General features: G+C 40.7%; 1 protein-coding gene across 2 annotated transcripts in view; it reads left to right on the top strand.

Annotated features, from left to right (window-relative positions):
• The window catches only part of LRP11 (LDL receptor related protein 11), a 730,391-nt gene extending 715,779 nt beyond the window's left edge, over positions 1–14,612 (top strand). For both annotated transcript variants that reach the window (XM_044069066.1, XM_044069073.1), the window contains one exon: positions 11,903–14,612. In XM_044069066.1, coding sequence (XP_043925001.1) covers positions 11,903–12,057 — 155 coding nt within the window. In that variant the 3' untranslated portion in view covers positions 12,058–14,612. The remainder of the gene's footprint in view (positions 1–11,902) is intronic.
• The last annotated feature ends 7,492 nt before the right edge of the window (positions 14,613–22,104 follow it).

The following is a 22,104-nucleotide window of genomic DNA, read 5'->3' as shown; positions in this document are numbered from 1 at the left end:
AGCTGTTTTTCACATCTGAAAGGCAGAAATATCTAGCAAGATCTTTGAAAAGAAAAGAATGTGCTCAACATAAAATGGCATAGTTCAACAGATAAGAAAAGAACAAACAACAATTGGTGTAAATGGGAGCATGTACTTTATCATGGTTAGGTTATACAGCTGTACATTTAAGATAGTTTTTCCTATACAGAAGGTTAAACACAATTTGTTAAAAATGTACATAGTTATGTGTGCTTGTTCTAAGTTAAAAGGGGATGAAGGTGTTTTGGAAATGTATTTAGTTTTTTGTTTGATGGTTTTCATTAAAGCAAAAAGTCTTGAGAAGTGTGGCATACGTTCAAAAGGAGTTGAGAAGATGTAACTGTATAAAAGATCAGCCTGACAAATAATAGTTTGTGTGTAGGTAAGACAAAAGTTATAAACATACATTTAAAAATGGCCATATACATAATGTGTGGGAACAATAGCTTGTTTTATAACTAGAATTATGTTGGAAAGCTAAGTTCTACCTCTTTTTCTACTATACAAATAACCAAGAAGCTAATAATCTGTCCAGGTACATAAGCCAAAAGAACAAAAGACTAGAAAGCGATGTCCGCAGTAAAGTAATTAAATAAACAGATAAGAGCTTTCATCTTGTATAGTATCAGGGACTTCTACAGATAAAATATACACAAACCAATGCAGCCTAATAAATCCATTACTCTAATCACATGTTATATGATACCCAACCAGTTGCCTTATTCAATTAAATTAAATGAATTACATAAAAAGCCTACTTTTTAATAAAACATAAATAAATACACATAAAAGTCACAATACAAAAAGGAAGAAATTACACACACACACACACACACACACACACATATATATATATATATATATATATATATATATATATATATATATATCATCTTAAAATACTTGTATTAAAATAATATATGTGTGGATTAATTAAATATACATCAGTTTCAACTGCAACATCCCATTCAAGGATGTTTTATCCTTAAGCCCTCTGGTGGATGTTGTGTTCAACTTAATTTGCCAATATAATTCTTTTGTTTCAATAATGGCACCCCAACAACCCCTCTCACAGGGATGGGAACTATTTCCAGTACATGAAATAAAAACTTTTTAAAAATCTTTACAAGAGGCAGAATGCTTAAATAAAGCATTACTAGAATCATTGGCTTTGATAACATACAAGCGTCCCTATAGCTAAATCCTTAGCTGCCTCTCAGTTTTACCCACATAAAAAATGTCACAGGAGATACATAAGCAATGTAAACTACCCAACAGTTTTACAATTACATTTTAAATTATTTTTAATACTCCTGGGGTAGGTCTTGATTGTAATATTTGTGCTGTTGTAAATATATCTACGCTGGGAGCATGAACCACATTTACTATGCCATACTACTGATTCTGTTTATACTGTCTCTCAACAATATTCTTAATATTCCTATCTATTTTATAAATAAACTTGGGGTAGCCAAACTAGTTATAGCTCCCCGACCAAATACTTTAACTAAATTTCAATTTTTAATGTTTTTTTTAACTTGCTCGTTCTTATTCGTATAGGTTAGAACAATTGCTTTCGCAAAACTGTTACCATAATTTTGAATCACTTGAGTACTAGTTATTGTTTGCTTCAAAATCAGTAGATATCTACTCCTCCTTTCACCCAGAACATTATCATTAATGTTGTGAACCAGTTTTACAGAATATCCTCTTTTTATAAACATACTACAAAGTTTTTCACACTCTTCCATAAACATAGGTTCCTCAGATATTAACCTGGGTAGCCTAATAAATTGGCTTTTCAACAAATTCTTCTTTTGCCAAAAGGGGTGATGACTAGTAAAGAGTAAATAAGAGTTTGAGAAAGCTGATTTACAAAAAATTGTGGACTCAAATACTATTAACTGAATTCTTATAAAAAGTAATGTCTAGATGATCAATGTTAGTAAGATCCACAGAGTGTGTAAATTTGGTAGGACTTTTAATTTAATTAATAAATTCAGTAAATATATCAATACCACCTGTCTGTAAAATCAGAATATCATCCAAAAATCTTAAATATAATGGCATATGGTTCCAGTATGTTGATGCTATAGTATGCTGCTACTCCCAGAACCATAATACCATGTTAGCAAAGACATGGGCAGATACAGCACCCATAGCCACACCTCCAGTTTGTTTAAAATAATCATGGTCAAAAAATACAGAATTATTGAGAAACACCATTTCCATAAATTCCACTAAAATATTTATATCACAGTTATCAAAATCTGATCCTATCAAGGCTTCACAAAACCAATCAAAACCCACATCATGTGGTATCACTAAAAACAAATCCTTAATGTCAGTCATAACAAACAGTGCTGTATCAATACAACCTATACTTGCAATTTTTCTCAAGCAATCCCAAGAATCTCTTAATATATGATTTTTATCCACAAAAAATTCTAATAACCTGTGGTCGACCTTTTTAACTAAAGGTTCCATTCTGGATCGACCAGTTGCGATGACAGGTCGGATGGATGGATTTAATGCATATTTATGGGTTTAGGAATACTGAAAATAGCCAGTACTACAGGGTGTTCAACTTTCATATATTTAATAACATTAGTACTAAATCGATATTCAAAAAATCCCTCTTCTAACCATAAATCCATTTTATGATATGCCATGTTAATCTGGTTATTATTGTTTCAAAAATACTTCATATAAATAAAAATGCATTTTAGCTATATATAAAGTTGTATCCTTAGTAGCTATCTCTCCACCTTTATCAGGTTTCATAATCCTAATATTGCGGTCACAAGATTGTTGATATAATCAAATGTGTTCCGTTCTGCCTAAATTGAAAAATGTATTACTGTTTTCTGATCTGACATCCTAAAATCAGATCCAGAAAGTTTTTCAAATAACAATAGAGCAGATTGTAAAGGGGGTTACAAGTGCTTTTCCTGTATACCTCAACATTATTCTTAAATTTCTCCCCATAATAATTGAACAAATTAACCTTCCTCAAAATTAACTTGAACTCTACAAGTGTGTTGACCACATCAAAATCCTTCACTGACACAAAAGTGAAACCTTTAATAAAAATATCCACCATATCATCAGTTGTAGCTATTTAACTATAATTATAAGTCTTAAATCTATTATACTTATATACCACATTAAAACCAGGTGGATTAAAAGCACCATCATCCATCACTCCAAATTCAACTCCAACTAGGGTAATAGCATTAGTACTAGAAACTAACTCAGACTTATAAAGAGAAGTCAAATCTAAAACAAAAGTACCGATAGGGCTAAAAGTGGGTGGAGGAATAACAATATCACTCACCACTTCAAGTTTAACTCCACCAAGGGTAGCATCATCAGTAATAGGAACTAAATCTGATCCAAAAAGAAAAAAGTCAAATTTAAATCAAAACCAACAGTAGAATCCAACAAGAGTTAAACAAAATAAGAGAATTGGTTAAACAATACAAATTGCCTTCTACAAACACCTCCAGGACTGCATGGATCAGGCAATCCCTAATAAAACCAAGACTCTTTCCACCAAGGGCAAACGTCCAGTCTGGTGGACCCCAGCCATAAACAAACTTTACAATAAGAGGAGAAAGCTGTTACATGATAGAGCAAAATCCATAAAAGATAAGACACCCTTGATCATTATTAGTAAAAAAATACGAGCACTCATAAAATCATCCAAGGCCAACTTTGAGAGAAAAATTGCAATAGATTCAAAAGACAATCATAAGGCCTTCTTCAGCTATGTTAGAAACCTGGGTGGAAACTCCCAGATATGCGCAGAATTAGTCCAAAATTATACAAAAATCACTGAACCCACAGACATTGCCAACATACTGGCAGACAGGTTCAGTGCAAACTTCACCCGCCTCTCCCCCCCAAAAGGAGAGATTACTATCCCAGTGGAGTGTAGCCTCCCAGACATCTCAAATGCGCAGGTAAAAGCTGCTCTCTCTAAAGCTAAAAACACAGCATCAATGGGACCGGATGGTGTCCCCGGCTGTGTGCTACATGAACTCAACGAGGAACTAAACCCGCATATAAGGCAGCTGTTTAATCTTAGCCTTACCACAGGATACGTGCCCAAGGAGTGGCGTACGGCAACTGTGGTCCCACTCCACAAAGGCAGTGCCTCTACGGACCCTGGTAATTACCGCCCCATAAGCTTAACAAGCCTGGTCTGCAAGGCTATGGAGAGGATCATAATGGAACTCATAAACAAAGACATAGGGGACTTGCAGACATTGGACCCGACCCAGTTTGGCTTTGTCAAGGGCAGATCATGCCTTTTGAACTTGGTCGACTTCTTCTAAACAGTCACCAAGGCCATTGATGAGGGAAAGGCAGTCCATACAGCCTACCTTGACCTTGCAAAAGCTTTCGACACGATACCCCACTCGGGTATTATAGAGAAACTTACCAGCTTAAATGTAAACCCATATGTCACAAGATGGGTTGCAAACTGGCTAAAGGACAGAACCCACAGGGTTAGAGTTGCTGGCGCCATGTCAGACTCCAAGCCGGTCACAAGTGGTGTCCCACAGGGCTCAGTCCTTGGCCCCCTGTTGTTCGGCATCTACTTCTCAGAAGTACAGGCAAACATAGGAGGACTATGGCTGACAAAGTTTGCAGATGACTGCAAACTGGGTGCCATAGTGGAAAGTACATTGGACACAGATATCCTTCAGAGGGTCTCACGGAAACTGATAACTGGTGCCAGAGCCATGGCCTGAAGTTAAATGCCAAAAAATGCATAGTCATACCCTTCAGGAAAAACAAGGTAACCCCAAGCTACCATATAGGTGGCAATCCATTAAGCACAGAAGAGGTTATCAGGGACCTGGGGACCCAGGTTAACAGTGGCCTTTCTTTTGACACTCACATTGCTAAAGTGGTTAGAAAGACCTTCTACATTGCCCACCTGATCATGAAGGGATTCACATCCAGATCAAGTGAGGTCATTGTTCCCCTGTACTCTTCACTTATCAGACCAATGATCGAGTACAATGCCCCATTCAGAATGTATCTCACCCGACACCTGCAGCAATTGGAGAGACCCCAAAAGTTCCTCACCAAAATGATAAAGGGACTCCAAAATCTGTCATATGCTGCCAGACTGAAGAAACTCCAGCTCTATTCAGTCGCATACCGCCTGCTCAGAGGTGACCTGTGCCTGACATACAAGGCCATGTCCAACCCGGAATTAATGGACATGCTCCACCTCAAAAAATCCAAATCTACCAGATCCACTAGAGCAAGCGACTTAAACCTTAGCACGGATATAAATAGGACATGCTGGAGGGATAGATTTGTCACCCAGAGACTCCCTATGCTGTGGAATAAAATCCCGGTCCATGTGAGGCAGAGCACCTCGCTGGCTCTGTTCAAGAGAAATTTTGACCGGTGGATGGGAGATCGTAGGTTTACACCGGGAATCATCTCTGTGTCACTGCTGGACAGAGGCACAACAAACTAATGGGCACAGTATTTTTTAACATAAGGGGTGGCGTAAGCCACAAAACTTTGGGCTAGGCTTATAAATGCCTTAGGGCAGATAGCCTAGTATAAACCTATGAACCTATAAACCTATGAACCTATGAACAATATGAGATCTCCCACTCCCCTGGTTTCTTTGCCAACTTGATAGCCCCTGCTATCAAGCACGTCTTAACGTGCTTTAGTGCGATTTAGCGTGGAGTTGCCACTAGAGCAGCATCGGGCAGCGCCGGTTTAACAAGGTTAAACTTTTTCTGGCTCCATAAAGTCTGTTCTTCAATTTTTCCCTTAGAACTGCTCTGTTAGGAACCTAAACAGTTTACACCTTCACTAAAAAGCACAGCACTTGTTCCTAATTGCTTTTTCTTCTCAAAAAGCTCAGCACTTGTCTTAAAAGTATATCCTTTGTCTTATAAGCATTTTTTTTGCAGGTCAAGCACTCCTATATTATACAAATCCCTCACTTGCAAAACCCCCCAGGAGTGCCCACTTCCCTGCTAAGCCCTCTACTTTTCTGTCTCATACCAACTCATAATTCTTTCTAGCATGTCGAAGGGTCAGATGCTGGCGTCCTCTCCTGCCCTGTTGGTGAATCTGGGAATTCTGAGGCAATGTTACAATTGCCTCATGTACACGGACAACCCTCTCCTCCTCCCACATAACACAAACACTTGCGAGAGATGCAGCTATTTAGCCAAACTGGAGGCTGAGCTCTCTCAACTCAGGACTGGCAAGACCAGGCAGGAGGAGAAGGCAACTACACACACCACAATACAAGTCTCACATAACTCAACCACACCACTGAATCAAACACATAAATACACTAAGACATACTCGGAGGCTCTGAGTAAAAATTTACCTAAACAGCAAAGGCCTCCAAAGCAGACACCCAAGCAACTGCAAACTCAAGACACCACACAAACAACACATAAAAAAACAAAATCACTGTGCAAAGCAGTCACTGCCCTTAAGGCCAAATACAACACCAAACATACTTGTCATAGGTGACTCCATAGTCAGACACACTGACGTCCCACTCACCAGGCTGAACAAGGAGAACGTCACGGTAAGCTGCCTATTGGGCACTAGAATCCGCCACATAACACAAGCACTCAGGCCACTCCACGGCAAGTACAAGTATGACACAGTCATTGTCCATGCTGGTGTGAACGACCTGAGACGTACCTCCCTGGACTACATGAAAAGAGACATAGAGGAGCTCTCTGATTATGTAGCCCAGGCAGGTATGACCCTGACCCTGAGCAGTATCCTTCCTTCACCACGAATGATGCCACAATATAGTGACAAGATGATCAGCTTTAACAATTGGCTTAATTTCTGGTGTCATTCAAAGGGGATCTAGTGTCTGTCTGCTTGGGATGACATGCTTGACAAGCCACGCTGCCCATGAGGACAGCTTGTACCTGTCACCCCTGGGATTCCGGATATTGGCTAAGGCTCTTGCCACCCCCATAATGCCTTTTTTAGGCAAGGCTCAAATTCTAAACCTACCACCCTAGAAAACAAAAACAGGAAGAAACTAAGGGTAATGCTGCTCAATAACAGAAGTCTAAATCTCAAAATGCATGCACTCGAGGCCCTTCTCAGTATGGAGAACATCGATGTCTGTGCTGTGACTGAAACCTGGTTCAAGGCTCCTGAGAGCACCCCGGCACTATCAGGTTTTACCTCATATCATGCGTTCCGGCCCCAAATCCCGGACCATACCACAAAAGGAGGGGGTGTATCCATATTCATCAAGGATACCCACACCTCCAGGTTGGTGGCTACGTACGAAGCATCGGAAACCATCCAGGTGCAATTAACCATAGGCAAAACTGCTCTACAATTTGTAGCATGCTACAGGCCACCCTCTCAAACTCAGGAAACCCACACAGCCTTCCTGAAGACACTGGAGGGTATAAATGTATCACCAAACACCATCATATTGGGTGACTTCAACTACCCGAATATAGACTGGGAACATTACTCAAGCCCCAACTTTCTAGCCCAAAGGTTCCTGGAGTTCATAAATTCAAATGCCATGGAACAACTAGTCACCGTCCCCACAAGAGGAGAAAATATACTAGATCTCATCATCACAAACATGGGGACAAAATGCTCCACACCGGAAGTATATCCCTCTTTGGTGAGATCAGATCATAAACTAATCTCACTAGAAATCCACATCCCGCCCCCGCCCCAAACAAAAAAGACCACAGTGAAGAAGTTCTCTAAAGCAAACTTCACACTACTCAAGACAGGTGTGGTATCCTTCAAGGCCCCCAAGCCAATAGAAACCACAACCCAATCTGCGGAAGCCCTTACAAATGCCTTCTATGAACACCTTCAGGACTGCATGGATCAGGCAATCCCTAATAAAACCAAGACTCTTTCCACCAAGGGCAAACGTCCAGTCTGGTGGACCCCAGCCATAAACAAACTTTACAATAAGAGGAGAAAGCTATTACATGATAGAGCAAAATCCCAAAAAGGGAAGGCATCTTTGATCAGTACTAGCAAGAAACTACGATCCCTCATAAAATCATCCAAGGCAAACTTTGAAAAAAAAATTGCCATAGATTCAAAAGACAATCATAAGGCCTTCTTCAGCTATGTCAGAAACCTGGGTGGAAACTCCCAGATATGCTCAGAATTAGTCCAAAATGATACAAAAATAACTGAACCCACAGACATTGCCAACATACTGGCAGACAGGTTCAGCGCAAACTTCACCCCCCTCTCCCCCCCCAAAAGGAGAGATAACTATCCCAACAGAGTGTAGCCTCCCAGACATCTCAAATGCACAGGTGAAAGCTGCTCTCCTAAAGCTAAAAACACAGCATCAATGGGACCAGATGGTGTCCCCGGCTGTGTGCTACATGAACTCAATGAAGAACTAAACCCGCACATAAGGCAGCTGTTTAATCTTAGCCTTACCACAGGACATGTGCCCAAGGAGTGGCGTACGGCAACTGTGGTCCCAACTCCACAAAGGCGGTGCCTCTACAGACCCTGGTAATTACCGCCGCATAAGCTTAACAAGCCTGGTCTGCAAAGCTATGGAGAGGATCATAATGGAACTCATAAACAAGGACATAGGGAACTTGCAGACCTTGGACCCAACCCAGTTTGGCTTTGTCAAGGGCAGATCTTGCCTTTTGAACTTGGTCGACTTCTTTGAAACAGTTACCAAGGCCATTGATGAGGGAAAGGCAGTCTATACAGCCTACCTTGACCTTGCAAAAGCTTTCGACACAATACCCCACTCGGGTATCATAGAGAAACTTACCAGCTTAAATGTAAACCCATATGTCACAAGATGGGTTGCAAACTGGCTAAAGGACAGAACCCACAGGGTTAGAGTTGCTGGAGCCATGTCACACTCCAAGCCGGTTACAAGTGGTGTCCCACAGGGCTCAGTCCTTGGCCCCCTATTGTTGGCATCTACTTCTCAGAAGTACAGGCAAACATAGGAGGACTATGGCTGACAAAGTTTGCGGATGACTGCAAACTGGGTGCCATAGTGGATAGTACATCGGACACAGACATCCTTCAGAGGTGGCTCACGGAAACTGATAGCTGGTGCCAGAGCCATGGCCTGAAGTTAAAGCCAAAAAGTGTATAGTCATACCCTTGGGAAAAACAAGGTAACCCCAAGCTACCATATAGATGGCATCCCACTAAGCACAGAAGAGGTTATCAGGGACCTGGGTACCCAGGTTGACAGTGACCTCTCGTTTGACACTCACATTGCTAAAGTGGTTCGAAAGACCTTCTACATTGCCCATCTGATCATGAAGGGATTCACATCCAGATCAAGTGAGGTCATTGTTCCCCTGTACTCTTCACTTATCAGACCAATGATCGAGTACAATGCCCCATTCGGGATGTATCTCACCTGACACCTGCAGCAGTTGGAGAGACCCCAAAAGTTCCTCACCAAAAGGATAAAGGGACTCCAAAACCTGTCATATACTGCCAGACTGAAGAAACTCCAACTCTATTCAGTTGCATACCGTCTGCTCAGAGGTGACCTGTGCCTGACATACAAGGCCATGACCAACCCGGAATTAATGGACATGCTCCACCTCAAAAAATCCAAATCCACCAGAACCACTAGAGCAAGTGACTTAAACCTTAGCACGGATATAAATAGGACGTGCTGGAGGGATAGATTTATCACCCAGAGACTCCCCATGCTGTGGAATAAAATCCCGGTCCATGTGAGGCAGAGCACCTCACTGGCTCTGTTCAAGAGAAATCTTGACCGGTGGATGGGAGATCGTAGGTTTACCCCGGGAATCATCTCTGTGTCACTGCTGGACAGAGGCACAACAAACTAATGGGCACATTATTTCTAACATAAGGGGTGGCGTAAGCCACATAACTTTGGTCTAGGCTTATAAATGCCTTAGGGCAGATAGCCTAGTATAAACCTATGAACCTATGAACTCTGATTTTGGTCTGGTGAATGGGGAGATTCTGTTATGTTTCTCCTCTTTTTTTATGTCCCATTAACCTGGAGGATCTCCTGGGGCTCATGGGTAAAGGGGACTGATAATTCGTAGCTGAAAAATCTAAGATAGGAATTTGTCCTGAAAAATTCAAATTATCAGTATACAACACATCATATTTAAACTTCTGAGAAGTTTTAGGACTAGGATGTACTTCTTTCTTCTCATAAGCAATCTTATTTCTAATAAATTTCTTACTCTTTCTTATACATATACTATCATTTATCTTATCGACGTTATCAAAAATATAAAAATATGTAGAGAATTGATCAAATAATAAATTTGCACAGATATCACGGTGCAACCGATTAACATCATCTTCCAGCTCAGATAATAATCACACAATAAGAGCCACAAATTCTAAACCAATATGATCAAATAATTTTAATAGCTCTTAATGAAAGATGGATCCAGGTTGTACATCATTAGGGTATTTCCATAGTCTAAGACCTTTAGGTACCATTTAATGGTGTACAGAGCCATTCAACAAAAAACATTATCTAATTGCAGACCATAATATCACCCCAATACCTTTTCAAAATACTTAATGTTGTCCTGCAGGGAGGCAAATGATATTTCATTTACAGTCTGTGCCCCCAACCCTGTATCTAAACAAACAGAGTTACAAAGCCAATCTATTCAGTATCTCGGACTCCCTGTAGCTCAATTGTATTCTGTTGTCACATTTATATATGATAAACATAACTGTTCAGCTGGAGGATGAACGTTACATACCCCAGGTAGGTTTCTGTATTGTAGTTTTTGTGTATTTGTTTATATCTTTTATTAAAAAGTAGGCTATTTTATGTAATTAATTTAATTTAATTGAATGAAGCAACAGGCTGGATATAACATGTGATTAATGTAATAGATTTATTAGGCTGCATTGGTTTGTGTATATTTTTATCTGAAGAAGTCCTTGATATGATACAGGACAAAAGTACTTATCTGTTTTACTTGTGTGTGGACATCACTTCCTGGCCTTTGTTCTTTTTATATTATGCATGCTTTTAATTTTGTGGTTCAGCTGTTTTTTCTGTGGAATTTAATTGTATATTACTATCTGTTTATGAAAACATGGATTAATAATATCGTATAACACATTCTCAGTACCATGAGCACCTTTACTGCATAACTGAGGATGGCATCCCAGTCTGTTTTGATGTGTGTTATTTATTGTGTCATATTTCATTAATAATGACAAAGTTTAAAAATAAAACAGGCTTAATTTATGATTAATTATGATTTTTACTCTTAGGTCAAAGATGATGGTATGATCTGTGTTAACTCATTCACATCTGTCAGCTCTCGGTTAATGAGGTGTCAGATTCCTGAATGCTGCTAGGCTGTACTCCAATTGCCTAGATGTCTATGTCCGAGTTATATTTATAAGTGGGAACTCTTTTAAATTAGACCAGTAAAGCGGCTTTTTGTCTTAGATGTTTAATTTTCTCATATTTAAGCTGTTTAATCATTGTGTTGAATAAAGCAAATCCAGTACCACAGCTAAGCTAATTTATAACAATAGCTATATGCTCTGTCTTTTAAGTGCTATAGCTTGAATGAGGTAGGGCATTCCACACTACTAGCAGTGCAGGCATGAAGCAAAACACAACAGGATTGTTGCTGTAGGTGTCAGTCAATTAATTACACAGGGTATAACCATGTTATGTGATGTGTCACTATTTCCAGCAATTTGATAGTAGTATAGTAATGCTTAGTGCCAAATTACACCAATTCTGAGCTCTGAAAACAGTATACAGAATGTGAGTTTTCTGTATCAAATGCTGCCCATGATAAGTAATGAACACTGATCTGTTTTTGTGATTTGTTTTCTTTAGGTGCTGTACTTCCTCTAGCTCTGGGTTTGGCCATTACTGCCCTCCTGTTATTACTTGTAGCTTGCAGACTACGACTTGTGAGACAGAAGCTAAAAAAAGCAAGGCCAATTACATCTGAAGAGTCAGACTACCTCATTAATGGCATGTACCTGTAACCTGTTTGTGGATCACTTATGTGTCTCAGAAGAGGCATTTCTGTATTTGCTACCAGTGATAAACTGAGCTACTGGTTGGCCACAGTCTTCAGTGAGGGTAACAGTCTGCAAAACTAACTGGTGTTAATAAACCCAAAACTGCATTTAGGTGCAGCTGAACTATGCCCTTTTCTCTGCAGCACATTCTGTTCTTTATCAAAGAGGTTGCTAGATATCTTTGTAATTTGTTTAGCTGTAGCACCTGCTGAACTGGTAAAATGTTGTCCGAGTGTTTCTTATGGTCTTGTATTTCAGGTCCTTCAAAGTTGCTGAATGTTAACGATTAACAGTATTCTTGATAATGTTTAGCAGTGTTTTTTTGACAAATCCCTTGCCCAGATTGCTGCTTTCCAGCTTGGAGGATTAAAAAGCTAGTCACATTCTCTACAGAAGAGTAAGAAGGCAGTGCCTCTGTATCAGGGAAAGTAGACTGCATACCTTAAAAAACGAATATTCAGAATCATGGATGACCAGGTTGACACTACCCTGTGCTAGTTTATTGTCTTATGTTCTCTAGTGTCACATAAAGAATATGGTGGCCCTATATACTACACTCAAACACAAAATGTATTTTTTTATATTCTGGTGTTCAAACATATCTACTGACCCAATATTTTATAGGATGAATACACCTTCCATTCTGCTAGATAGACTGGAATTTCAAAGTCAGTGGAACACAAAGGCATTAAGAACAGGTATAGACTTCAAATGAAGATACTAGTAGCACTTAGTCATGATAGTTTCCTTAGTCAGGTGTTTGTTCTGTTAAAAATTATATGTCCTAGTGTGTATTAGAAGACATTTTGTGATATTCCTATAGACAATAAAGATGTTAAGAAATAACTAACAATCTATGAATTACATTCCTGTTTCTATAGAAAATGCAAGTTTTTTGCATTTGCTGACATTTTAGTCTGCATTGCTGATAGTAAAACTTTGATAGGACTGTCCCACTCCAGGTTATAAAAGGTAATAGCCATAGGCAAGACCTTTACACACACACACACACACACATAAATATATATATATATATATATATATATATATATATATATATATATATATATATATATATATATATATATATATTCCCTGGGGTCAAATACTTGTGAAGTTGCACAGTTCATAAGAGGAGGTTCTAGAAGTAGAACAAATCTGCAGCAGTTAACCAAGTTCATTTATTGCAGTTATATGAACCTCTATCCAGACCAGGTATGGTATGTGACAGTAACATCTGAAATGAGCTTTGGCTTATGGGAATGCACACCAAGAGGGTAAGAACTCTGTAGATGTCAGTTAAAATTACAGCACTCCAATGATACTTTTGCATTATAAGGGTGTTTATGTACCACTTTGTTAGGATTTTTTGGCATCAGTAGAAATTACACAAGCAGAATTCAGTTTACTGTTGGTAAAGTTTTGGTTGTTTCCCCTGCACAGACTTATAAGAATCTGCAGGGATTGTGCTGTGCATGAATGAGTGCAAAATGTGCATATGGCTTGTAGTCATTTATTTCATTTAGATCTTTCCCATTCTCTTAGTTTTTATGATACTTCATAACTGTACAGAGTAATATAAAAATGTTAAAGCATCTGTATCTCTAATACCACATTCTGTACATGGCGTCCACAGCATCAACTTAAAGATTCTCAACATTGTTATTGGACCAGCACATTAACTAGTTCCTCAAACACATAATATGTAGTCCCACATGCTCCTTTGTCTGCAATTGCTGTAACAAATAGATATCTAATATGTAGTCTCCAATGTATACCTGTAGAATCACCTTGTGCCATTGTCTGCAGTACTGATCAGTAGCAAATGTACCTGTAATGCACATAGGTTCATACCTGCATTATGTCTTGTCTTGTGAAAAATTCATGCTGCTGTTGCTGTCAGTAGAACTCATTTAGCATGGAGGTGCTTTTGCAAACCAAAGGTGTGCTGGACACTGCAGTCCTGACAGGTGCCAAAAGAGGGTCACACTGGGCCTACAGGTAAGTTATTCCTTTGCTGAAGACTGATCAGTGTGATAAACACATAACCAGCAGAAGGACAGTTTTCCACATAAGACCAGTTTGCATTTTGCTTCTGCCTATCAATCCTGCATTTTGTTTTTTTTTCATTTACAGTTCTGAACATGACGACAAAAGTGTCATTATGTGATGCACCCAATTTTTTTAGATGGTAATAGAATGTGCTTAATTTTTAATAACGTCTCTAGAGGGTTAAAGATTTGTTAGAGAAAGGCAAATCCAGGCTTACCTTTCATCTAAATCAAAGCACAATTACTTCAGTGTGGACAAATCTTTTTTGCTCTTACATTTGTATAATATTTATTTTGAAGTACCTCTGGAAATGATTATACCACAAGATAAATGTGGAACATATTCTGACAGCAACTATGCCACTATTTTAATTCCACTGTCAAACTGTCATAGCATTAAAAAGAAGCAGAGGATATGATTCCCTTTTATTTGTACTTCTTACATATTAAAGTTGATTCAGTACAGCATTACATTTTGTTGTTTAATGTTTAAAACATCTTTGTTTTCTTGAACTGTTTCATATTTACAGTAGTGTCATGTTGTGGAGATGGCACACTTCTAGAAATCTTAACACAGTCATGTTGTCATTTTCATTGAAATGTTTAGGTTATTCATTAAATGGTGATGAACAGCAAGTTAGCTAGCCCATAAACCCTTTTCAGCCACAAGGGCAATTGTAGACACACAATATATATATATATATAGTCAGGCCTGAATTTGCTCTCTGCAAATGGAAAGGCAGCGGTCTTACCACTAAGCCATAATGTTGCCCTATATCAATACAAAAAAATGAAAGAATAATCAGCATTTTTAGAGACTCAATCAGAAGTAACCGGTAGGTGGTTCCTTTATTTATGAGGGGCAATGTTCAGTGTTCCTTTGAATGAGTTAATCCTCTCCCCGGTCACTATTCAGCATTTCTTGTGGAAGATCACTTGCTGCTGGTGGCTGTGATAAGTGTGGATTGATGCCACACACTGACAACATAAACAGATCTGTCTCCTATGCATGCTACTACAAAGCTTTCTGCACATTATGAAGCAAGAGTGAAGAATTGATATCTACACTGGTAACTAATGATATGCATATGTGTATGTACATACCTGACCTATAGGCATACTCCTCAATTGTCCACATTTTAAACACATATGTTGAGCTGTTCCTCATAAAATTTGTGGCTTTCTGATAAAGCAGTGAGGACTGCAGTCACTAAACAGTGACACACATTTGAGTTTCAGACTTTATATCCTTCAGAAAATGTATGCTAATTCAAAACCTGTAGTTTTACCAACTGTGAAAAATTGAAAGGCTCCCAGCCTAGCTAGATAGCATTTTGTGAGTAATTCTATGTCATTTGTAAATATTAATATAATCCACATACTTTTTTTACAAATGTAGAGAGAACTGTATGCTATGATTAAACTATATGTTGTATTGAGCTTCAAAAATGTAACCACAGTGCACACAGTGGGAGGAAAGCTGTTAAGTAAGGAATTTTACAACTGTGTTTGATCTCACGCTTGGAGACAGGATGTCTGGGCTAGCAAATTCTTTCTATTGTTTTGGGACAGAGATGACTGCTAGATTTACATGTAAAAGTGTCTTTTATTGCTGTGGCTCCCTAGGCAGGTGCAAGATTACAAAGATATGTTAAATTTTGAGTTCTGTGAGCCTGGAAAACTTCAGCAGATGTGTCAAGAATGATTTAATCTGAAATGACTCAGCAGTACTGTGTATTATCAATTTAAGGGCTATCTCAGAAAGAAAGAAAGAGCAGCATTTTGTATCTTGTCTGGGATCTAGTAAGAACATCCACTCACCAGCACTGGCTTGCTCTGTATGCAAGTAGTATTTAGAACAGTGATTTCTCTTAGAGTTAGATAGGAATTTAGCCAGATTAGTCTAGCTGTTTTCTATATTTATGTCAGGCTATCCTACAATATTATTTTAAAGTTTCCTGAACTCTTGATTAGCACTGTGTTGAATTGATGAGATTTGTCTTGTGGTTTTATTTATTATTAAATATATTTAAACATTTCAACTGTGGCTGTTTTGTGTAGAGATAATTTAAGCTCTAGAGTATTTGCATGTATTTGGTGATACTGTCCAAGCCACTACAATAGTCTTGCTGTTCGTCACACTTACTATTTGCATAACAGTAATATTACACAGTGAAATTGGTCACCCTTTGGGAAGGGCCTTATAGTAGCTGATAGTAGTGGTTGGTGGCAGTCAGTACTACCTTATAGTCTGAGCAGAAAGGGGGCATAGCTGAAGAACTTGTGCCAGCCTTCCCCAGGAGTGTCTGTATATCTGTATCTAAATCAAATCTTAAAGTGTGTGTGTGTGTGTGTGTGTGTGTGTGTGTGTGTGTGTGTGTGTGTGTGTGTGTGTGTGTGTGTCAGCTACTTGGGCAGGTACACAATGCACTGGTTGGACAGAGAGGGTTCTGGAGGTTTTAGCTTCAGCACTAGGCTGAGATCTGGACCCTATAGCTGTGCCAGTGGGGAGTCTTATTGGGGATCGAGAGAGAAAGGGTGAAACCAGCCCCAGACTGACTGTGATCTTTGTGTGCTCTTAAGGGAAACTGTACTTTACTGTGTGTGTACTTGTCATCCCCCCAATGTGCGTGCCCCTTACTGGTGCAAGTGGTGAGGAATGATGCTCCTTGATTACTGGGCCAGGGCACGGGTGTCACATATTAATTGTTTCGCAGTGGTGGGATATCCACATCAGATATTAATTGATAGTGGTGAGTTAGCCACATCACATAGTAACTGACTTGTAGTGGTGTGGATAGTGAATTTCTGTAGCTTGTATACAGTGATCACCAAAGGTGTTTTTGTACTCTAAATCAGCCATGCAGTGAACGTTCAGAGTTCAGATAACAATTGTTTTATTTCTTTTGTTAGCTTAGTCAGGGAGAGCAGGCAAGCATGTCAGCAGAGGAGTACAGTAAGCTGACAAGGAGCCAGTTGGCTGTGATGTGCCAGGCTAAAGGACTGTGCTTGGAAATCTGACTAAAACAGACATGATTGCAGCTTTGGTCACAGCTGCATTAGAAAATTGCAACCAGGATGGTGATCAGACTTGCCATGTAGATGTACAACACTCAGGGAATGACAGCTCAACCTTTCTGCAGAGGACTTAAAAATCCATCTGGAGCTAAATAGGCTTGAGTTGGAGGCCAGGCATTTAGAAATAGAAGCTGAGGAGAAGGAGAGGCAGAGGCAACATGAAAATGAGATGCTGACTCTTCGCCAGAGTCATGGAGGTAATGAGGAAGGGAGTAACAGGACCCCAGAAGCAAAGGTCAGTAAATTTCTTCCAGAGTTTACAAGGGATAATTTTGATAGTTTCATTCATATGTTTGAGAGGGTATTTAGACAGTATGATGTTGACCAAAGGCTCTGGGTACAGTTCCTGACCCCCCTTACTCCATAGTAAAGGTGTAACTGTGCTGTCTAAACTACCTGATTGTGATGTTTTTGATTATACTGCTGTTAAGAACTGTTTGCTAGAATTTTTTAAGCTAACACCTGAAGCTTATAGGAAAAAGTTTCGTGACCACAAACGCAAGGCAGATGAAAGTGTGCATGAATATGTTGCTGAACTAAGCACTTGTTTTCATAGGTGGGTAAGGGGATGTCAGCTCACCACTTTTGAAGGGCTGGCAGACCTTTTGTTGAGGGAACAAGCCCTTAGCACTTTGCCCGAGGACCTGAAGATCTGATTAGCTGATAGACATTGTGCTACTTCAGATGAGTTGGGGAAGAAGGGAGACCTATACCTAGCAAGCAGGGCATCACTGCACAGGAAAGGGACACCCAGTGCTACTCATGGGTCTAAAGGAACCCATGGTGGGCAGCCCACACTGCCCCAACAGAATCTGACAGTAGCATGGGAAGCCACTAGTTCAGGTACACATCCAGGACCTAGGGTAAATGTTTTGAATGCAACCAGTGGGGCCATGTGGCATATAGATGTCCACAGAGGCAAGGTGGGGAACAAAAGGTGAGGGAACTAGTAAGTGGGAAAGACAAAATGCCAACAGTAGGTTGTTTTTGAGACAAGGGTACCAAACTACCACCAGAGGTTATATCCTATCACAGTGAATGGCAAAGAGGCCATTGCTAAGAGAGACACACCCTCTGACATAACCATTGTGAAGCCTGCAATGATTACAGAGGAGCACTGCTTGCTTGGGCAGTCTACTCCAGTCAGAGCTTTAGGAGGGACCCCATTCCAAATACCTTGGGCTAGGGTTCACCTTGACTGAGTGGGTGGAAAAGGAAGCCATCAAGTAGGTGTGCTTGAGGATATCCCTAAAGATGTCCTGATAGGTAATGATTTTGATAATGCAGTACCCTGTGCTTATGCAGTTACATGCAGTCAGGCTTGGATACAAGCATGTGGGTCTGGTAGCCTGGGAGAGACCAAGACGGACCACACACTAGCAGCCAGGACTGGTGAGATAGTTACTTCAGGGAGGGAGCTACCCTGTAGCAAAGACTGAAGGTGAGCCACAGCTGCTTGTGGCTACTGATGGTCCCTTGGACAGAGTGACTGCAAGGGCAGAGGCGAGTAGTAGCACCCAGGCTGAAAGTGAGGCACTGCTGTCAGACCATACCAGACTTCCTGTGGAAGGGGAGCTGGGAAGGATTACAAAGAGAGAGTTGAGACAAGTTCATCTCTCAGACCCTACATTACAATTCCTGAGAGAGGTAGCTAGTGAGACGACTGATTCTCATGGAAAGGGGGATTCTGTATACTGGGACAAAGGGTTACTGTATAGAGAATGGACCCCTGAGGGAGGGCTAGAAGGTGAAAGAATACAGCAGTTGGTAGTGCCTGGAGCCTACCATTTGGCGCTTCTAGCCATAGCCTGTGATATTCCCTTTGCAGGTCATATAGGCATAAAATGTACAAAGAGACTTATTATGCAGAACTTTTATTGGCCTAGAATTTCCAGAGATGTAACATGGTACTGCAGGACCTGTGAGCAATGCCAAAAGGTAGGCAAGGTAGGAGACAAGCTGAAAGTTTCTTTGATGCCTTTGCCTGAGATTGAGGAGCCATTTCAGAGGGTATCTATGCATATTGTGGGGCCTCTGAGTACCCCAAGTTCTTCAGGGAAAGAGTATATCCTAGTGGTAGTAGATTGTGCTTCAACATACCCTGAGGCAGTGGCTTTGTCCTCCATTGAGGCAGAAAAGGTGGCAAATGCTTTGTTAGAGATTTTCAGCAGTGTAAATTTTCCAAAAGAAATACTGATTGACAGAGGTGCCAGTTTCATGTCAGACCTGCTGGCTTGTCTGTGAAAGTACTGTGGAGTGAAGTGCCTAAAGACCATCCCCAGACGAATTGTTAAACTCTACAATCAGGTCCATGCTACGGGCATCTGCAGACCAGTTTAAGAGGGAGTGGGACAAATATTTGCCCCATCAGTTGTTTGCTTACAGAGAGGTTCCCCAGGAATCCACAGGTTTTTCAGCCTTTGAGTTGAATGGGCATAGGGTGAGGGGCCTCTAGATTTAATCCGAGATGAGTGGAAAGGTGAGTGTGAATCTTACAAGGAGTCTGTTGTGGCATATGTCCTAAACCTCAGGACAAGGCTCAGGGAACTCATGGGCTTGGCCCAGGAGAACCTGGCAGAAACCCAACAACAGAAAAAGGTCTGGTACGACAGGAATGCTCAAGCTAGAGCGGATGCTGTAGGGCAGCAGGTAATGGTTCTCATTCCTGTCAGACACAACAAGCTGCAAGCAGCTTGGGATGGACCCTACAAGGTGGTAAGGAAGATCAGTGATGTTAACCACATGGTAGAACTGCTAGGCAGGAGTCAGAGGCACAAATTGTACCATGTTAACATGATGAACCCTTACCATAATAGAGAGGCCCTTGTGCTGATTATTTGCAGTGGATTGCAGGAGGAGTCTGAGGGTGATCTGGTGATTGATCTCCTCAGAGAGGCTTGGACTGACACCTCAGTGGAAGGGGTAGCAATGTCCCACCAGTTATCTCCTACCTATGTTTGAGAAATCCAAGCAGTGTTACATGAGTTTAGGGACATGTTCACTGGGAAACCAGAGTGCACCCACCTGGTGCAGCACCAGGTGGATACAGGACCCCAAAGGCCTATTAGGCAGACCCCTTATAGGGTGCCTGAGAGAGTCAAACAGGCTCTGAGGGAGGAGATACAGGAAATGTTAGAGCTAGGGGAATTTAAACAGTCCAGCAGTCCCTGGGCATCCCCAGTGATGCTGGTGCCAAAGAAGGATGGCAGCACCAGGTTCTGTGTGGACTACAGGAAATTAGTCACAGAGAGTCAGATGCTTACCCCATGCCTAAGACATATGAAGCCATAGAGCAGCTGGGTGGGGCTAATTATGTTACCACCATTGCTCTTACCAAGTTTTACTGGCAGGTGCCCTTGACTCACAGTGCTAGAGAGAGGTCAGCCTTTGTTACTCTGTTTAGCTTGTATGAGTTCACAGATGCCATTTGAGATGAAAAATGTCCCAACAACTTTTCAGAGGCTGGTAGATCATATTATAGGTGGAACAGGAGGGTTTGCCCTTGCTTACCTGGATGATATTGCCATCTACAGCCATTCCTGGCAAGAGCACCTTCAGCATGTCAGGGAGGTGCTAGGTAGACTGCAGAGGACAGGGTTGACCATTAAGCCGAGCAAATGTCAGTTGGGTATGACAGAGGTCTCCTACCTGGGACATAGGGTGGGGACTGGTAAGATCAGGCCAGAACCCGCCAAAGTGGAAGCCATTCAGGCATGGCCTGCACCTGTTACCAAAAAGCAGGTGAGGGCATTTTTAGGGACAGCAGGGTACTATAGAAAGTGTGTCGCCAGTTATAGTACCATAGCTGCTCCTCTCACAGACCTGATGAGGAAAACAGGCCAGCTAAGATAGTGTGGACCACAGCATGTGAGCATGCATTCCAGAAGCTTAAAGAAGCTTTCAAATGACCTCCTGTGTTAGCCAGTTCAGATTACAGAAAATAATTTGTTGTGCAGGTGGATGCTTTGAACCATGGGGTGGGGGCTGTAGTTAGCCAGATTTCTTCAGAGGGAGAAGAGCACCCAGGGGTTTATCTCAGTCATACGCTCCAACCCAGGGAGGAATGCTATGCAGCTGTAGAAAAAGAATGTCTAGCCATAGTATGGGCACTGCAGAAACTTCAGCCTTATCTGTATGGAAGGAAATTCACTGTAGTTACAGATCACAATCCCCTAACATGGTTACACTGAGCCAGCCAGCAAAATGCCAAGTTGCTAAGATGGAGCCTAGGATTGCAAGCATATATGTCAGTGCAGCACCACAGTGGGGTTAGCAACACCAGTACAGAGGGGGTCTGAAGACAGGGAATGGGGTAAGGTATACCCAGATAGACTCAACCCTCTCAAGCAATATTTCTCAAGGGACACTTGAAAAACTAGCTTGAGTTTTAAGGGGGGGGGGGGGAATGTGAAAAACTGAAAGGTTGCCAGCCTAGCTAGATAGAATGTTGTAAATAATTCTATGTCATTTGTAAATATTTATATAATCCACAGCCGTGTTTTACAAATGTAGAGAGAACTATGTGTTGTGATTAAACTACATGCTGTACTGACCTTCAAAAATGTAAACCAAGTGTGCCCTGCTGGAGGAAAGCTGTTAAGGAATCTTACAACTGTGTTTGATCTCAAACTCGGAGACAGGATGTCTGGGCTAGCAAATTATTTCTATTGTTTTGGGACAGAGATGATCGCTAGATTTTACATGTAAAAGTGTCTTTTCATTGCTGTGGCTTCCTAGGCAGGTGCAAGATTACAAAGATATGTTAAATTTTGAGATCTGTGAGACTGGGAAACTTCAGCAGAGGTTTCAAGAATGGTGTAATCTGAAATGACTCAGTAGTATTGTTTATCAATTTAAGTGCTATCTCAGAAAGAAAGAAGAG

Source organism: Protopterus annectens, chromosome 1.part0 (genome assembly GCF_019279795.1).
Source record: "Protopterus annectens isolate FY-2018-M chromosome 1.part0, PAN1.0, whole genome shotgun sequence".
NCBI classification, from domain to species: Eukaryota; Metazoa; Chordata; order Ceratodontiformes; family Protopteridae; genus Protopterus; species Protopterus annectens.
This window is presented reverse-complemented; position numbering and strand designations above follow the sequence as displayed.